At 41.0% G+C, this 15714-nt stretch overlaps 1 protein-coding gene across 1 annotated transcript; it reads left to right on the forward strand.

Annotated features, from left to right (window-relative positions):
• The first annotated feature begins 503 nt into the window (after positions 1-503).
• LOC148033345 (polyadenylate-binding protein 2-like) lies at positions 504-14904 on the forward strand. The gene is made up of 9 exons (XM_087681256.1): positions 504-1182; positions 2381-2499; positions 2586-3242; positions 3339-3416; positions 11564-11653; positions 11764-11907; positions 13828-14004; positions 14094-14279; positions 14393-14904. Exons 1-9 carry the CDS (start codon positions 909-911, stop codon positions 14627-14629), a joined length of 1962 nt encoding a protein of 653 aa, XP_087537382.1. The 5' UTR covers positions 504-908; the 3' UTR covers positions 14630-14904.
• The last annotated feature ends 810 nt before the right edge of the window (positions 14905-15714 follow it).

Raw genomic sequence — 15714 nt, forward strand, 5'->3', positions numbered from 1 at the left:
ATATAAGCAAGACATTCACTTGCAAGCATTTTAGCAAGGTGAGGCTAGTGTTTTAAGCAGTGCTTGTCATCACTTGTCGATGTAGATATATTCGATTATTTAATACAAATATGCATTAGAAAAGAGGAAGCAACGTTGAAAGTTGTTATTGTTAGGGGAAAAGAGTAATGGCTAATATTGTAAAAGACGGAGGGATATTGAAAGTTTTTATGGTTAGAGGCACTATTGTGTGTCAACAAGTCCTTGTGGCTTCCGTGCTGGACAGTGGGCACCATGTCAAGGACCAGGGTGCAACACAAAATTGTGGTCTCGGCCCTGAAAAGCCGCTGAAAAGTGGGAAACGAATTGTGATTCCAGGACTGCTAACTCATGGGCGCATTGTTAAATGGGGTATTTGAGGATTTAATGGAAAAAGGGCGGATTTTGACTCGTGAAGAAAGGGGTTTTTGAGGCCACGTATAAGTAAAAAGGAAAGACAGTGAGGAGCTTGGAGTTGCAGAGCCACGCTGCCTCCCTCGCGACGGTGCTTCGGTCTATCGTTCCCCTCTTCCCCCCTCCCCCCCCCCTCTCTCCGTCTCTCTCTCATCCTCCTACCTTCATATCTGTTTCCTTTGTGTTTCTCTCTTCCATTCCCTCCTCTCTCTTTTTTTTCTGTTTGTCTGTCCGTCTCCTCCTTTTACCTAGAAACAAAATTTTCCTCCCTCACCCTTCCTTACAATCCCTGCACATCCATCGAATCGCAGGAGTGAAAAACCCTAAATAGAAGGATCGAAGCACTTCTACTCCGCATAGACACATTGTCCTATCATCCGTTGAGCATTACAAGCATTTTGATCTAATCATTTTTTGGTCCGCGTGGTCCTCGCCTTTGAGTGCTTCGTCGTGCAAGCTTCGATTCACCTTACAAAATGACGCAGATCGTTCCTCCTCAGCAGGCTCCTGTTATGGTTGCTGCTCCGCCGCCTCCTCCTCCGGCACCTGCAGCGGCTGTCGTGACTCCAGCTAGTCCCTTCATCTCCACCTCCCTGTACGTGGGAGACCTCGAGCCTAATGTCGCCGAAGCTCAGCTGTATGAGATCTTCAACCAGGTTGGCCAGGTTCTCTCTATCAGGGTCTGCCGGGATCTCATGACGAGGAGGTCCCTCGGCTATGCTTATGTCAATTACAACAATACGCAAGATGGTAAATTCCATTTCATTGCTTATTGCTAGGTAATTAAAGCTTCATGCTTCTGTGGCCATACATGATCGTAGTAGCTTTTCTGGCTGTCTGCGATGTGCACCTTCATTGTTGTGATTGACTGTACCACCGACATATGCACCTTCATGCCAATGATCCCTTTCAGTACCCAAAGACATGCTACTGTTGTTCTCTCTCACCCTTAATTTTAATGACTGAAACGGTGGCTCCTTTGAATGTCTCGACATTGTATTCATGGCTAGAAATGTTGCAGTTTCTACACTTGACTTGTAGATCTAAGCTAGGGTCAAATTGATCAGTAGCATCAATCACAGACCCTATCTTAACACCGCAAGTCTTACATGTGTGATACCAGAGAGATTGGAGAGGTTTTCGTTCAAAAAGAGCTCTATAAAGCTCTATTAAATACGAGTTCTCAGTGGTAGCTGTTAGGTGTGAAATCAGGGAGCTGAGTACTTTCTCATTTCAGTCTCGGAGTTGTGTGTTTTTGTTTGTCCTGCAGACAAGAACAAAGTAAGTCCTAAATGGTATAAGTAATTGTCCAGGTTCTAAAAGGATTTAACCGGCACACACATTTTCTCCCAAGAGCTTATACTTGCTGAGATAAACAGCTAGAATTTCTAAGAGCCATGTGTTGGAGGTCATGATTTAATATTTTCTTTTGAAATTAAGACAGGAAATGGACAAGTCACTTGATCTCTCTTGAAATACAGGTGCTGCAAATTGACCTTTAAAGTAAGCTTATGCGCAACAGGATGAACAATAACAAATAAGCCTCTCTTAAAAGTCATTACATGTTTTCACAATCTAGTGCATGAATACATGAGTCATATTTGGCATTTAAAATAAGATTTCATGAATATTTGCTATGTGCTAGTAAAATGAATGAGTCTTGTGGTAGGGCAGTCAATTAAACCGTACATGTTGTATCCTTTTGGCATTTGTTGTATGTGCTCTCAATCAGTGAAACTTGGCAAATAAGTAGTGATAGTCTTCAGATTGAAGTTATGCTTCTTCTGATTGTGGAGTTTAGCTTGTAAACTATTTTGCAAATTTTCAAATTTTTGCTCCAATATAGGTGTCATAAGTTCACCTCTTATTTTTGTAGGTTGTGTGCAAACTTGTTTCTACAAAATCCTGAGAGTTGTAATATGATTATTGTTCTTCCAAATTCTTGCAGCTGCGAATGCCATTGAACTTCTAAATTTTACCAATGTGAATGGGAAGCCCATGCGGATTATGTATTCTCGTCGTGATCCAAGCATTCGTAAGAGTGGGATGGGGAATATCTTCATTAAGGTAGGGCAACAAAACATGTTTCTACTGTTAAAGAAGGGCTTGAAGTATATTAGCTGAACCTTATAAATTGTGTTCTGCTGCAACAGAACTTGGACAAAAGCATCGATAATAAGTCCTTGTATGATACTTTTTCAGTATTCGGTCCAATTCTCTCATGTAGGGTGGCTGTGGATAACTCGGGGGTTTCTAAAGGTTATGGGTTTGTTCAGTTTGAACATGAGGAGGCAGCTCAGACTGCAATAGACAAAGTGAATGGCATGCTTATCAATGATAAACAGGTTTATGTTGGCCCCTTCATGCGACGGCAGGAACGAGATTTGGCAAGTGCAGGATCTAACTTCAACAATGTCTACGTAAAAAATCTCACAGAATCTACTTCTGATGAAGACTTAAAGAAAGTTTTTGGTGCATTTGGATCTATTAGCAGTGCAGTGGTTATGAGGGATGCAGATGGGAAATCTAAGTGCTTTGGGTTCGTGAACTTTGAAAATGCTGAAGATGCTGTAAAGGCAGTTGAAAATCTAAATGGGAAAAAGGTTAATGGGAAGGACTGGTATGTAGGAAGAGCTCAGAAGAAATCTGAAAGGGAGGCAGAGTTGCGGGCTAAGTTTGAGATGCTAAATAAGGAAAGAATGGAAAAGTTGCAAGGTGTAAACCTTTACCTGAAAAATCTTGATGATAACTTTGACGATGAGAAGTTGAAGGAAATATTTTCTGGTTTTGGTACCATCACCTCTTGCAAGGTATGCTTATCAGCTTCCTTGAGCATGCTTAATAGTCAAACTGTCTTTCAACCATTTCTCATGACAGCATCTTACGAATGAATGTTTATCTTTTAGGTGATGAGAGATCCTCATGGTCAGAGCAAGGGTTCGGGCTTTGTGGCTTTTTCCTCTCCTGATGAAGCCTCACGAGCTGTGTGTACTTGCCAATCCATTCCTGCTTAGATTTCATAAAGTGATGTAATTGTATGAAAACTTCAAATGCTAGGAACAGAAAATTGTGTGTATAGTAATATATATTGAGGTTATCCTATGGTGCTTCCTATACTTTATCCTCCTTTAAGACACATTTGCTGTAACATTGTTTGTGATGTCTGAGACTGGGTTATGGAAAAATAAAAGCTGGATGGGAATGAAGTTGCCCTTATCAAATATCTTCACAGGAAATGTTTTCTCCAGTAGGTGATGCTGGGAATGTGTGTGAGAGAAAAAGTGGAGGTATAGCAGGTTGAAATCACCCTACCAGTAAAAACCTATACCTTTGGTGTTGCAAAAGCAGCAAGATGGTGGTCAAGGTTTGTGATGGGGCTGTAGAGAGAGCACATGATATGCTGAAATATATATTGGCAAAAGATGAAGAGTAAGCATGCTTGAGAAGTACTGACTTCAGCAATGCTAGAAAAGGTATTGGACTGGAGAATGTTTAACTGGTCAGCTAGAAGAGGTCCTAATTGAGTCTCAATTGATTATGAAAACGCACACTTGAAGGAACTTAATAAGAGCTGGACTCTTAACTTACGATGAGTCATTCTACTTTCTTCTAGGGTTTTCAGATGGGCTTTGAGTTGTAACTGTCATAGTGGGCTACTTTGAAGGACATTAGATGGATTTCAAAGGCTCCTAGAAAGCCTGGAAGTTGTCCATTTTCAAGATGTACTTTGGTTGATTCCCTAAGTAATAATCCGGAAGCAAGATCCGTAGGCTCTTCGGCCTTCAATAGGATATTCCCTGATTGTACAGTACATGCACAAATAATTTTTCTCCCACAATACCTACTGAGGCACTCTAAATTCACTGATAGAAATTAACTTAAAACATGTGGATGCAAATGTCCACTTATGAATAGACTGCTCAAGTCTATGACACATTTGCATGTCAAAAGAAATAAATTTTGTTGCAAGGACTGCTTTATTAAGGTTAAGTTGCTCTTCCACTTCAAAGTGATCTCCTATAGATGCTGCAAGTTATTTTTAGAGTATTTTTAAAGACAAAAATAGTATTCGAAAACTAAGCTCCACTTTTGTAATGGAAATTTTTACCTTGTTCTGAAAACAGCTTGTTGGACTCATATTTTCTTAGCAATTTTCTATCTGCTGATAAATGATGTGGGATTGTAGACTTCAGTGATTTTAAGTGTGTAATCTCTAGTTTACATGTATGCTTATGTGTAGACTTGTGGGCAAGTATTGTCAAACTGGTTAAAAAAGGGTCACTGTGCCATTTATAGTGTCCAGGTGTGTACGCACCCTTACACATGTACTTTATATATATGATCAAAAACCCAAAGTGGCACACTTTATTGTGATTGTATCCACATTGAGTGTCGTGCTCTCACTCTCTACTTTGCACTCACTCCCTCTCTCATTGTGTATGTCTCTCTTGCACTTTGTCTCGATCCTTGTGTACTCGACATCAAGCTAGTATCAAAACACAAGGAGTGCACGCTTCTCGAGGCAAGTTAGGTGTGAGTTGGACATGCAGTGATTAGTTGTAGTGAGGCGAGAGACATGCAACTGTCAAGCGAATAGTTGGTGGAGTAGGCGATTGTCAAGTGGGAACAGATTTGGGCTATGCTAGCTGTGAGTAGGCAACGGCTTGACAAGCGGTGGTCACGGACTGCTGTGAGCAAGCCATGATTGGCATAAGCGAAGGGGGCATTCTAGCAAGTGATGGGGGCTATGATTGGCGCAAGTGAAGGCGGTGTGGTCAATGTTTTGACCGTTCTGATTTTTTGTCATTTTTAATTAAAATTTTGCAATTTCTCCCCTTCCCATTGATGCACATTCGCATGCCTACGCATAGTGTGCAATTTGACCCGAAAAATTGGGGCTTTTCTTGGATTTGGTGATTTCGATGCTAAACAAGACAAATTGATTCACAAATTGCAAATTTGGTGCACATTTGTCCAAGAAATTTGGGGCTTTTCGGTGAAATTTCATTAATTTCATTGAAATTTGTGTACACCGTACTCTAGAAAATCGGGGCTTTGGTAGAAGTTCATCAATTTGTGCAAGAATTGCCTAGTATATGCACTTGGGTACACGTATTGATGCGATTTTGGGTGGATTTGCCTTTGAAAAATTGGGGCTTTTGATCTCAATCATCAAATTTGTGCCCAAGAATGCATTTTGAGCAGAAATTGCAGCAGAATTTTGGGGATTTCACATGTAATTGGGGCATTGGCCTTTACATTTGGCTCTAATTGCTTGTGGAGTGCAGTAGTAGACATTCTCTAATTCGGGAAATCAATTTGCAAATCTGAAATTTCTGCAATTTCTTGATTTTCACTGCTGGTTGGTCTTTCTGTGTATCATGGTCATTTGTGCGGTATTTGGGCTTGCAATTGCTTACATTTGATTCAATTTAGTGTTGCAAATCATGGCTGGAAACAATGAAAACAGCAACCTTTTGCACATCAAGAAGCTTGAGGGTGCACTCAACTTTGCAATATGGCAAAAATAGTGCTACAATGTCTTGGTGCAGAAGAAGCAGGGGAAGCCCATCAAAGTGAAGGGAATAAGACCAGCAAGTATGAAACAAGAAGAGTGGAATGATTTGGATGAGCTTGCACGCTCTACCATAGAGTGCTCAGTGTTAGATGACTTGCTCTTTAACATTGAGAAGCTGAATTCGGCATATGCAATGTGGCAAAAACTTGAAGAATTGTATGCTTAGAAAAGTGTAGTTAGCAAGGTTTATTGGCTAAAAAAGTTAGATGGACCTTCACATGAAGGAAGGTACAGCTATGTCTGTACTTTTGAAAGAGTTCAACTCAATTTTCAGTTAGCTAATTGCCTTGGATTTTCACATTGATGATGTGTTCAAGGCTACTTTCTTGCTATGCACTTTGCTTGAAAGTTGGGATACTTTCAGGATAGCTTTGAGTAACTCAAATGCTTAGCTGTTATATTTTGACGTGGAGAGTTCTTTGCTAATGGAAGAACTCAACAAGCAAAATAATTCAGCAAACAAGTCTTTTAACGCATTGCACACTAGGGCAGATTTTAGTAAAAGGGCAGTTTCGAAAAAAGAGCACACAACAAGTCTCGTGGCAAAAACGTGGAGTGTCATCATTGTGGCAAGAAAGGGCACTACAAACGGGATTGTTTTCTCTTGAAGAAAGAGAAAGGCAAAAGCAAAAACACTGATGACAACAAGGTTGAGAAAAAGGACAGCCAATCTGCAAAGGAAAGCAGTGTGTAGATAGAGGTAAATGTAGTTACTCATGAGAATGACAGTGACGATGATGTACTTCTTACTTCTTTTTTGAGTGCACATGCATTGATTGTAGAATCTGACGATGATATGCACACTTGGATACTTGATTCAGGTGCGTCTTTTCATGTCACACCGCATCATGAGTGGTTTTCTAACCACAATGGTGGTGCACATGGTGTTGTCTACTTGGGGGAAAAATATGCATGTGAGATTGCAGGTATTTACAGTGTGAAATTGGAATTTCAGCATGGCTCCATGCTTGTTTTGCATAATGTGAGGCATGTATCTTAGCTCAAGAAGAGCTTGATAAGCATAGGGTAGCTAAATGACGAAGGCTATCATACCACCTTTGGGGATAGTAAATGAAAAATTTGTAAGGGCTCTCACATTGTTGCCAAGGGCTTCAAAGTGATACTTTGCATCCTTTGCACGTATCTAGCGTGTGTGGCCATGTAGTCGCCATAATTGAGTAGCCAAGTGTTTCTTTGTGGCATAGCCGGTTGGGACACATGAGTCAAATTGGAATGAAAGTGTTTTCTCGTTTGGGTTATTTGTCATCTTTGAGGTATGTTGATTTTGAACAATGTGATTATTGTATTTATGGTAAGCATACTCAAATGTTGCATATAAAATCTCTCTCTAACAATGTGATCGTTGTATTTATGGTAAGCATGCTCAAACGTCACATAAAAAATCTCTCTAAAGTCTTCACCCTTAGAGTTGGTACATTCATATGTATGTCAGATGCTAGAGTTATCTCTAGGGGGAAAGAAGTATTTCATTACTTTTGTTGATGATACCACATACAAAGTATGGGTTTATCCAATCTGTTGTAAAGACGAGGCCTTGGATAAATTCAAAAAATTCTCGGCACTTTCTGAAAATCAGACCAGCAAGACATTAAAGTGTCTTCTCTTTGACAATGATGGGGAATATGTATCCATAGTCTTTTAGGACTTTTGTGATAGCAGAGGGATTAAAAGGGAGCTCACCACCCCTCACAAACCACCCCAAAATGCTATTGTAGAGTGTATGAACAAGACCATTCAAGACAGGGTCCGTACAATGCTATCACATGTTGCTTTACCTCATGGTTTTTGGGCAGAGGCTGTTATGACAGCAATATACTCGATTAATCGGTCACTGAACAGGTCTTTGGGGAGGAAGAGTTCCTCGCGTTTTTGGGGAGGAAGAGTTCCTCGAGAAGCGTGTCGGGCAAGCCACCTTTGTATGCTCACTTGAGAGTGTTTGGCTGCAAGGCATTTGTGCATATTTGCAAGGAAGAATGTTGTAAACTTGAGCCAAAGTCTTGTAAATGTATTTTTTAAGGATATGGTGATGAGGGCGAAATGGGAATAGGTTATGGGATCTCGAAAAAAGGAAAACTGTATGTAGCAATGATGTTATCTTCCGGGAAGATTGCATGCACAAACAACTTGAAAAGACTGAGGAAGTTAGAAGGGTTGTATTCCGGGAAGATGTATTGATAGGACAGCAAAGAATGTCCACTAGAGAGCAACAAATACTTGTTGTAAATGATTAGTAAGATATTGCCTATGATGTACCACAATTTCAGTAAGAATAGATGCCTTTGGAACAACCAGGGCCAGTTGTACAGCATGTTGAACCTGTAGAACAGCAAGCTATTAATGCAGATTTGTAGGTTGAACAACCAACAAATCTTGATCATTGGGTTTGCAAGTCGACCAGAAGGCAAAGACAGCCAGAGAAGTTTGTTCCTGGTATTAATTATGTGGCTGATTATGTCATGTTGACAGACAGTGGTGAGCCGTCATGCTTCAAGGAAGCAATGGATAGAAAAGATAGCAAGAAATGGTATAGGGCTATGCTGTCAGAGATGGAATCTCTTATGAAAAATGGTACTTGGGATTTGGTGCATTTGCCTAAAGGACAGAAAGTGCTACCATGCAAATGGGTTTACAAAATGATAGTCACTTCTGGTTCATTGCCAAAGTACAAGGCACGATTGTTGCTAAAGTATACAAGCCAGAACATGGCATTGATTTTGATGAAATTTTTTCTCCCGTAGTCTAAGTGACTACTTTGTGAACCATTTTGGGCTTGGTTGCATTTGAAGATATGGAACTCATACAGATGGATATAAAAACAACTTTCTTACATGGTGATCTGTATGAGGAAATCTATATGCAATAGCCTAAGGGTTGTGCTGCAGGGGGAAAGAGCACATGGTATGTAAGCTCAACAAGAGCTTGTATGGGTTGAAACATACACCACGAGAATGGTATCATAAATTTGATACATTTATGCAATCTCAGGGATTTCATAGATCTCAAGTTGATCATTGCTTATACACCAAGAAGACAGTAGGTGACAGTCTTATTCTCTTGGTTTTGTATGTGGATGACATGTTGATTGCAGGCAGGGATGTTCATGCTTTGGACTCCTTGAAATAAAGCCTACACAGTAGCTTTGATATGAAGGAACTTGGTGAGGCCAATCATATTCTTGGCATGCGTATACTTGGGGATAGATCGCAGGGTCTTCTCTATCAGCAGGAGTTTGTTACTAAGGTTTTCCATCGTTTCAATATGGAGGGGGGGGGGATGGCCAAGATTCCTTATGTTTCAGTTGTTTGTAGCTTGATGTATGCTATGGTTGTTACACTTCCCGACATTGCATTTGCAGTGAGAGTGGTTAGGAGGTACAAGGCATATCCTGGCAAAAAGCATTGGGAAGCAGTGAAGGGTATCATGAGATACCTTAAGGGCAGAAAGAACTTGTGTATTTGCTTTGGGAAGTAGAAGTTATCTGTTGTTGGCTTCACGGATGCAGACTATGTTGGTCATCCTGATTGTAGGAAGTCTACTTTAGGATATGTGTTTACGTTCACAGGGGGAGTAGTCTCTTGGATATCTCTAGGTTGCAAAAGTGTATTGCATTGTCTATTGCAGAGGCAGAGTACATGGCTGCCACTGAGGCATGAAAGGAGGCTTTATGGCTTTCACATTTAGTGAGAGAGCTTGGCATTATAGAGGTTCCTATCCTTCATTGTGGTAGTGGGAGTGCTATCATGATAGCACGGAATCCTATCTTTCATGCAAAGACAAAGCACATATAGGTGATCATTTTATCAGGGATGTACTTGACAACAAAAGCATTGAGCTTGTCAAGGTACATACAGATGATAACCTTGCAGACCTTCTCACGAATGGTCTTCCAGCATAGCAGTTTGCTCATTGCCGCCAGATGATGGGGGTTGGATAGTGTATGTGTATTTCAGCTTTGTACATACAAAGACTTAGGTGATTCTTTCCTCTATCTTCAGGCACGTTGCCTTAGGTGGGAGGTTGTTGGGAATAAAGGGTCACTTGGCCTTTCACGTAGTTCGAGTGTGCACGCACCCTCACATGTACTTTATATATATTATCAAAAACCTAAAGTGGTACACTTTTTTGTGATTGTACCTATGTTGAGTGTCATGCTCTCGCTCTTTTCATCACTCTCTTTTGCACTCTGTCCCTCTCTCATTGTGGATCTCTCTCACACTGTCTCAATCCTCGCGCACTCCACATTATGTGCTAACCCATACCCATAGATTTTTCTTTTACCCCAAGGTGTCCCATTCCCAAGCAAGCTAGCCATCAGACAAAGGGTACACGTCAGCTGCCCAATGACTTAACAAGGCTACAAAGGCAATAGTTATCTTACTAAGGGGAAAGGGTAATTCCCTTTGGCTTTTCCTTTCACATTGAGAAGGGGTGGCCTTCTTCTCTTTGGGGTGATAGGATTTTGGCTCATTTATTGCTTCACAAATGGTTATTTTTGTACATTGCATCATTATTTGCATGCTTTGGATGACTACGATTGTAAAAGGGCGTTGGGCAAGTGAATAATTCCCCTGGGAGGGCACTGTCCAGGTGGCACTGTTGCATAGCATTTTGCACGAGCATGATGATTTGCATTGCCTCTTGCATAGCCCCATGCATTCGCATTCAGTTCTTACAAACATGCATCTATGCTCATTTATCCCTTTTTGGTCAAAGATGACTATGGATCCACCATCTTCGTGGCAACTCACATGGTAGTCTCACTTGTTTCTATCCATCTTTTTACTTCTCTACATACCTGCCATAGCTTCTTCATAGTGTTTTCCTTCGTCGCCAACACCTTGTGGTGGTTGGGATAGCTTGTTGATTCTGTGATTTGTAGCAGAATGCAGCAGTCTTCGGAGCTGACCATGTCACTGAGGCTGAGGATGGCAATGCAGATTAAAGCAGCAGCTCTCTGACTGAGAGAAGATGCCAACCTGGAAATGCAGCAATGATTGAGATTACATCAACAGCGAGGCAGCAATTTGACTGAGAGAGGATGCCAACCTGGAAATGCAGCAATGATTGAGATTACATCAACAGCGAGGCAGCAATTTGAAAATCATAGTTAGTATATGTTATTGACACCAATATTTGCTACTAGGATTAGCCGAGATCAATGTCAGGTTTACTAGCTGAAAAGGTATAGTTAGAAATTATGCCTTTGAGTAATGGTCTTATGAGTTTTCTGATTGCAAATTTGCTCAAATGAGCTGCTGTTGTTCAGACAGTTGCTGAATCCTGATCATTGGTTTCTCGTTGTCTTTTTCTCAGACCAGTTAGAATCACTTAGTGAATTGCTTGATGCTTTCAGGGACATGGTCACGATATTAGACTTGATAGAGCTTTTGAAACCAAAGTGAGATGAAGAAATGAGCAAAACTTCTGAGAGTTCTGGTGTTAAGCATGTATTTGAAATGGTTTTTCTGTGGATGCTTGGCATGCATCATCTGTCTTTGTTTAAAGTTGGAACTAAGATTGTCTGGCATGCAGGTAAATGAAATGAATGGTAAAATGGTTGGAAGTAAGCCATTGTATGTTGCTGTAGCACAACGTAAAGATGAGAGGCGAGCAAGGTTGCAGGTTAGTTATGTAATATTGTTCTTGTCTCAAGATCTTGTATGTGAGTTGAAATGTGAGTGATATCTTTTGTCCTAAGATGCTTAAACTATGAGGCTTGTTTTGTGGTCCAGGCTCAGTTTGCTCAGATGCGATCTATGGCAGGTGCTCCTCCCCCGGTTACTGCCAGTCCAGCCCCTATGTACCACCCAGCAGCTCCGGGAATGGGTCAGCAAGTATTTTATGGGCAACCTCACCCTGCCTTAATGCCACCTCAGGTATAGACAAGTCTCAGTTACACTGCAGTTTGTTCAACTCAACTGGGAATAAAAGTGCATAATCTTTTAATGGAACAGTTTGATCAGTTCCAGCCTCCAGCAATGTTGGAAACTCAGTCTTTACAGGAGTAGAAATTTTACTCTATCCACTATTATAGTCTACTTGAGAGCGCATGCACTGTCATGTCACTTGGGGAATTGACCAATCTGCGTTTGACATGATTTATATAATCATGGGTCCTTCTTGCCAATGTTTTTTCTTGGTCATAGTATGCACTTGCTTGGTTCTGTTGAATTCTTTGGTGATTCTTCCCCTCAACTTATGATTTTCGTTGCCCTGGGCTCTAGTATTACTTTTGTATAGCTTGTTCTCCATTGATTTTGATCAGGGTAATATATCACTCGACTAAGCAGGCCAAAATCCTCTTTACACAAGCAATTCTCTTCCCTTAATCTCACGGCATACTGGGCATCCATGCATGTGATGCTCTAATTCCAGCTCTACATGGCAAGGCCTGAATATCGTGTCCCCTCAAGCCACCACCTGTCTCACTTTGAAGAGTGTTGGATAACCTCGTGTGCTTGAGCTTCTCTTCTGTGGGCATTAAAAGCTCTTACATCAATCTCAAGCACAAGAGCATGGACCTTGACACCATGGAGATGGCAGAGAGCACAGCTATGGAGAGAAGCCTGATACACTTCTCTGAGGTGGTGACCATGGTTGAGGATGATTTGGGCAAGGTAAGGTAGCTCCTGCAAAAGACTGTTAGCAATGTGCAGGCCATGAGATCCGTGAGATACAGGATGGAAGAATTGTTAAGAAAGCAAAGATTTCTGCATTTGATAGACTGACCAACTTCTTCCAAATTTGGCTGGCTTGAGGCACCTACCCTTGTGCAAGTCTGCATGCCTCTGTGTGTGCGCGCGCGTGTGGGTGTCTCTCATCATGCTAATTTCTGCAGCTGGAACGTCCTTGTATTTAAACAAGATTCTTCCTTACACAGAACTAATAATCTCATTGTGGACTTAAAAAGTGCCCTGCAGTGCAGTCCCTTGTGGATGAGTTTCTGAGAGTTCCGGCATAGATTCAGGTCCTAGTCATGCAAATAGGTCAGATGTAAATCCATGTAGTGACCTGACTGACTCTTTTGAGTGCGCATCTGTATCAGATCCTGTCTCCGAACTCTCTCTCTTTCTGTCTCTCTCGTTAGCTCATTTGAGCCAAAATCTGTTTGCCATGGCATTAGGCTCTGCTAGTGCGCAACCCTAATGTTACCTTCTGTCAGCATTCAGGGGTTTGAAACTCTTAGCTAAGCTGGGTAAGAGGCATGTTAAATTGGGCATGGTTTTTCAAGTCATACACAGGGATGGCAGTTTGCATTCCAGGCAAAGCAGCACAGCGGGGCATTATTAAAACAGATCAATTATGTGAAGGTTTAAATGCTAGACTAAATATCTAGGGTGAAGATTGCCAAGCTCTATCTTGTATTGGAGTTCTGTTTCACTGGTGAGGTATGGTGTTTAAGTGCTGACAAAACATGATTGAGGATCTGGGTAATGCATCATAAGGGATAGTGAGCATTATTCTTGTGTTTTGAAAGCTAGTGTCTAGGTCAAAACCACCTGGGAAGTTGGTCCAGTGGATGTCATGGGAGATGCATGCCCAAATTCCAATGCTCCTTTTTGAAAAATTATTTTCAAAATTTGCTGCAAGTATGTTTTCCCAAAGTCTTCATCATGAGACTGACTTTCTCATCTGCATCAGTCTGTTTGGGCCTGAGGGAGTCTGCATTCCAATTGCTTGTGCTGTCACTGGAATCTGAAATTATATGTCTCTAACTTGCATGGCCCAAATAACTATACAGGTTTTTAATTGTGGTGGCAATTTTGAGTTAATGACTTTTTTCAATCATTCATCAGCCAAATAGTCTTGGGTATCAGCCACCAATGGTCCATGGCATGAGACCTGGAGGACCACAGATTCCAAACTACTTCATGCCTGTTGTACAAAGGCCTGGACAACAAGGTCAGCGTTTTGGTGGTCGGAGAGGTCCATCTCTTCCACAGCCACAGCCTCATCCACAAATGCATCAACAAGTAAGAGTTGTGACTAATATCATTTTTCATAGTGTGCCTGGTGGTGTCATTTCGGTAGATACTAATGCCTGTCTGAGGTGCAAGTTCAGATGCTTCCACGTGGGGCAAATCGGGGATTCAGATATTCCCAGCAACCAAGGAATGAGGTGCCTCAGCAAGGTCTTAGTGGCTTTGAAATGGGAGGCCAATTCACTGCAGCTGATATAGGCTTACCCATACCTGTCACTGCTCTTGCTTCTGCTTTAGCATCAGCTTCACCAGAACAACAGCGAGTGGTACTATTCGGTTCAATTTTTTTTTTTTCCTGCGCTGGTTTTCAAATTCCTCACCTCTCATCATCCTAGGCAAACATTTTTTGAAAAACATTTCTGGAATTGTCTGATTGCAGATGCTAGGTGAACAGCTTTATCCATTGGTTGACCAGTTGGAACATGATCATGCTGGTAAAGTTACTGGAATGCTTTTGGAACTTGATCAGCCTGAGGTTCTACATCTTATTGAGTCTCCAGATGCCTTGAAAGCTAAAGTTGCCGAGGCAATGGAAGTTCTGCGCTTAGCCCAAGGCAGTACAACTTCCAACAGTACTATTGATCAGCTAGCAGGCTTATCATTGAGTGAGAACTAGGCAAATATCATTGAGTGAGAATTAGGTGAATGACTACTTAGGAGGATTTTATCGGTTTTGGCTTGTGGATGTTTTGTCTTCTGTTGCTAGCTCAAGAATTTCAAGAGAGACAATGCACATAGCTTTTGTTTTTAGGGAAAGTAGAGACAAGTAGGGAGGCTATGTACTTTGGATTTGTCTTTCTTTAAAAACTATGCTGTTGATTGCTATACGTACCCGGAATGTATTGATATTTTGAACTGCACTTTATTTGAGATGAGATTTGTGTTTGATTATGCTTTGTTCAGCATGCACATAACTCTTACTAAGTTGTCTAGAATACATTGTTTCACATGATGTATTCAGGAGGAAGTATGGTAAGGTTTCTAGTGTGGCCTTGTTCGTAGTTCATGGATGCTTTTTTATGATTAAGCTCGCAGATTGATTTAACTCTCATTGGTAACGTAAAACATGCTCATCTTGGGCTGGTTGCAAAATTTTGGTGATTTTTTAATGCCACGAATGTTCCTCAAATATAAGCCAAGGTGTAGCCAAGGGAGTTGCCAAATCATCTGAGTTGCGAGAATTCTGGAAGAATTACTTTTGAGTTATTTTTGTGAAGTAACCAGATGTTCTTCTCATTTGTTTGACAATAGCTATCATAAGGCCAACAGTAGTAGTCATTTAATAGCCATTGGGCTTACGAGACTTTATGCCAGTGAGCTTTTCTTACACCACTTGCACTGGTGTCATCTTGATGTTATGATATCTCGTAAGTGATCTAATATGTGAGATATTCTATTATAGCATTTTCTGCAAATTTGTAGGTTTGGTGCAAGGGATCGGAACTGGTATGGGGTTCTTCATCGGGACAATAATTATTACTTGAGATAACAGTTGAGCTGCAAGATTGATTGCTTTTTTGAGGGTTATTGTTATCACTGGATTTTATGTCTGGCTAACCATCCTAAAGTAGTGAGCATCTGACTTTCTAGTACAAGTTGAAAGTTCCCTCTTTCTTTGTAAAAAATGTGTGTTGGGCTGAGAACTGTAAATCATTGATAGTCTTTGCAAGTGTTTTTAGAAAATGCTTGCTTTTCTGCCGT

The sequence above is a fragment of the Lygodium microphyllum genome, chromosome 7 (assembly GCF_053477565.2).
Source record: "Lygodium microphyllum isolate KBCC chromosome 7, Lygodium_microphyllum_v1.1.10, whole genome shotgun sequence".
Taxonomy (NCBI): Eukaryota; Viridiplantae; Streptophyta; class Polypodiopsida; order Schizaeales; family Lygodiaceae; genus Lygodium; species Lygodium microphyllum.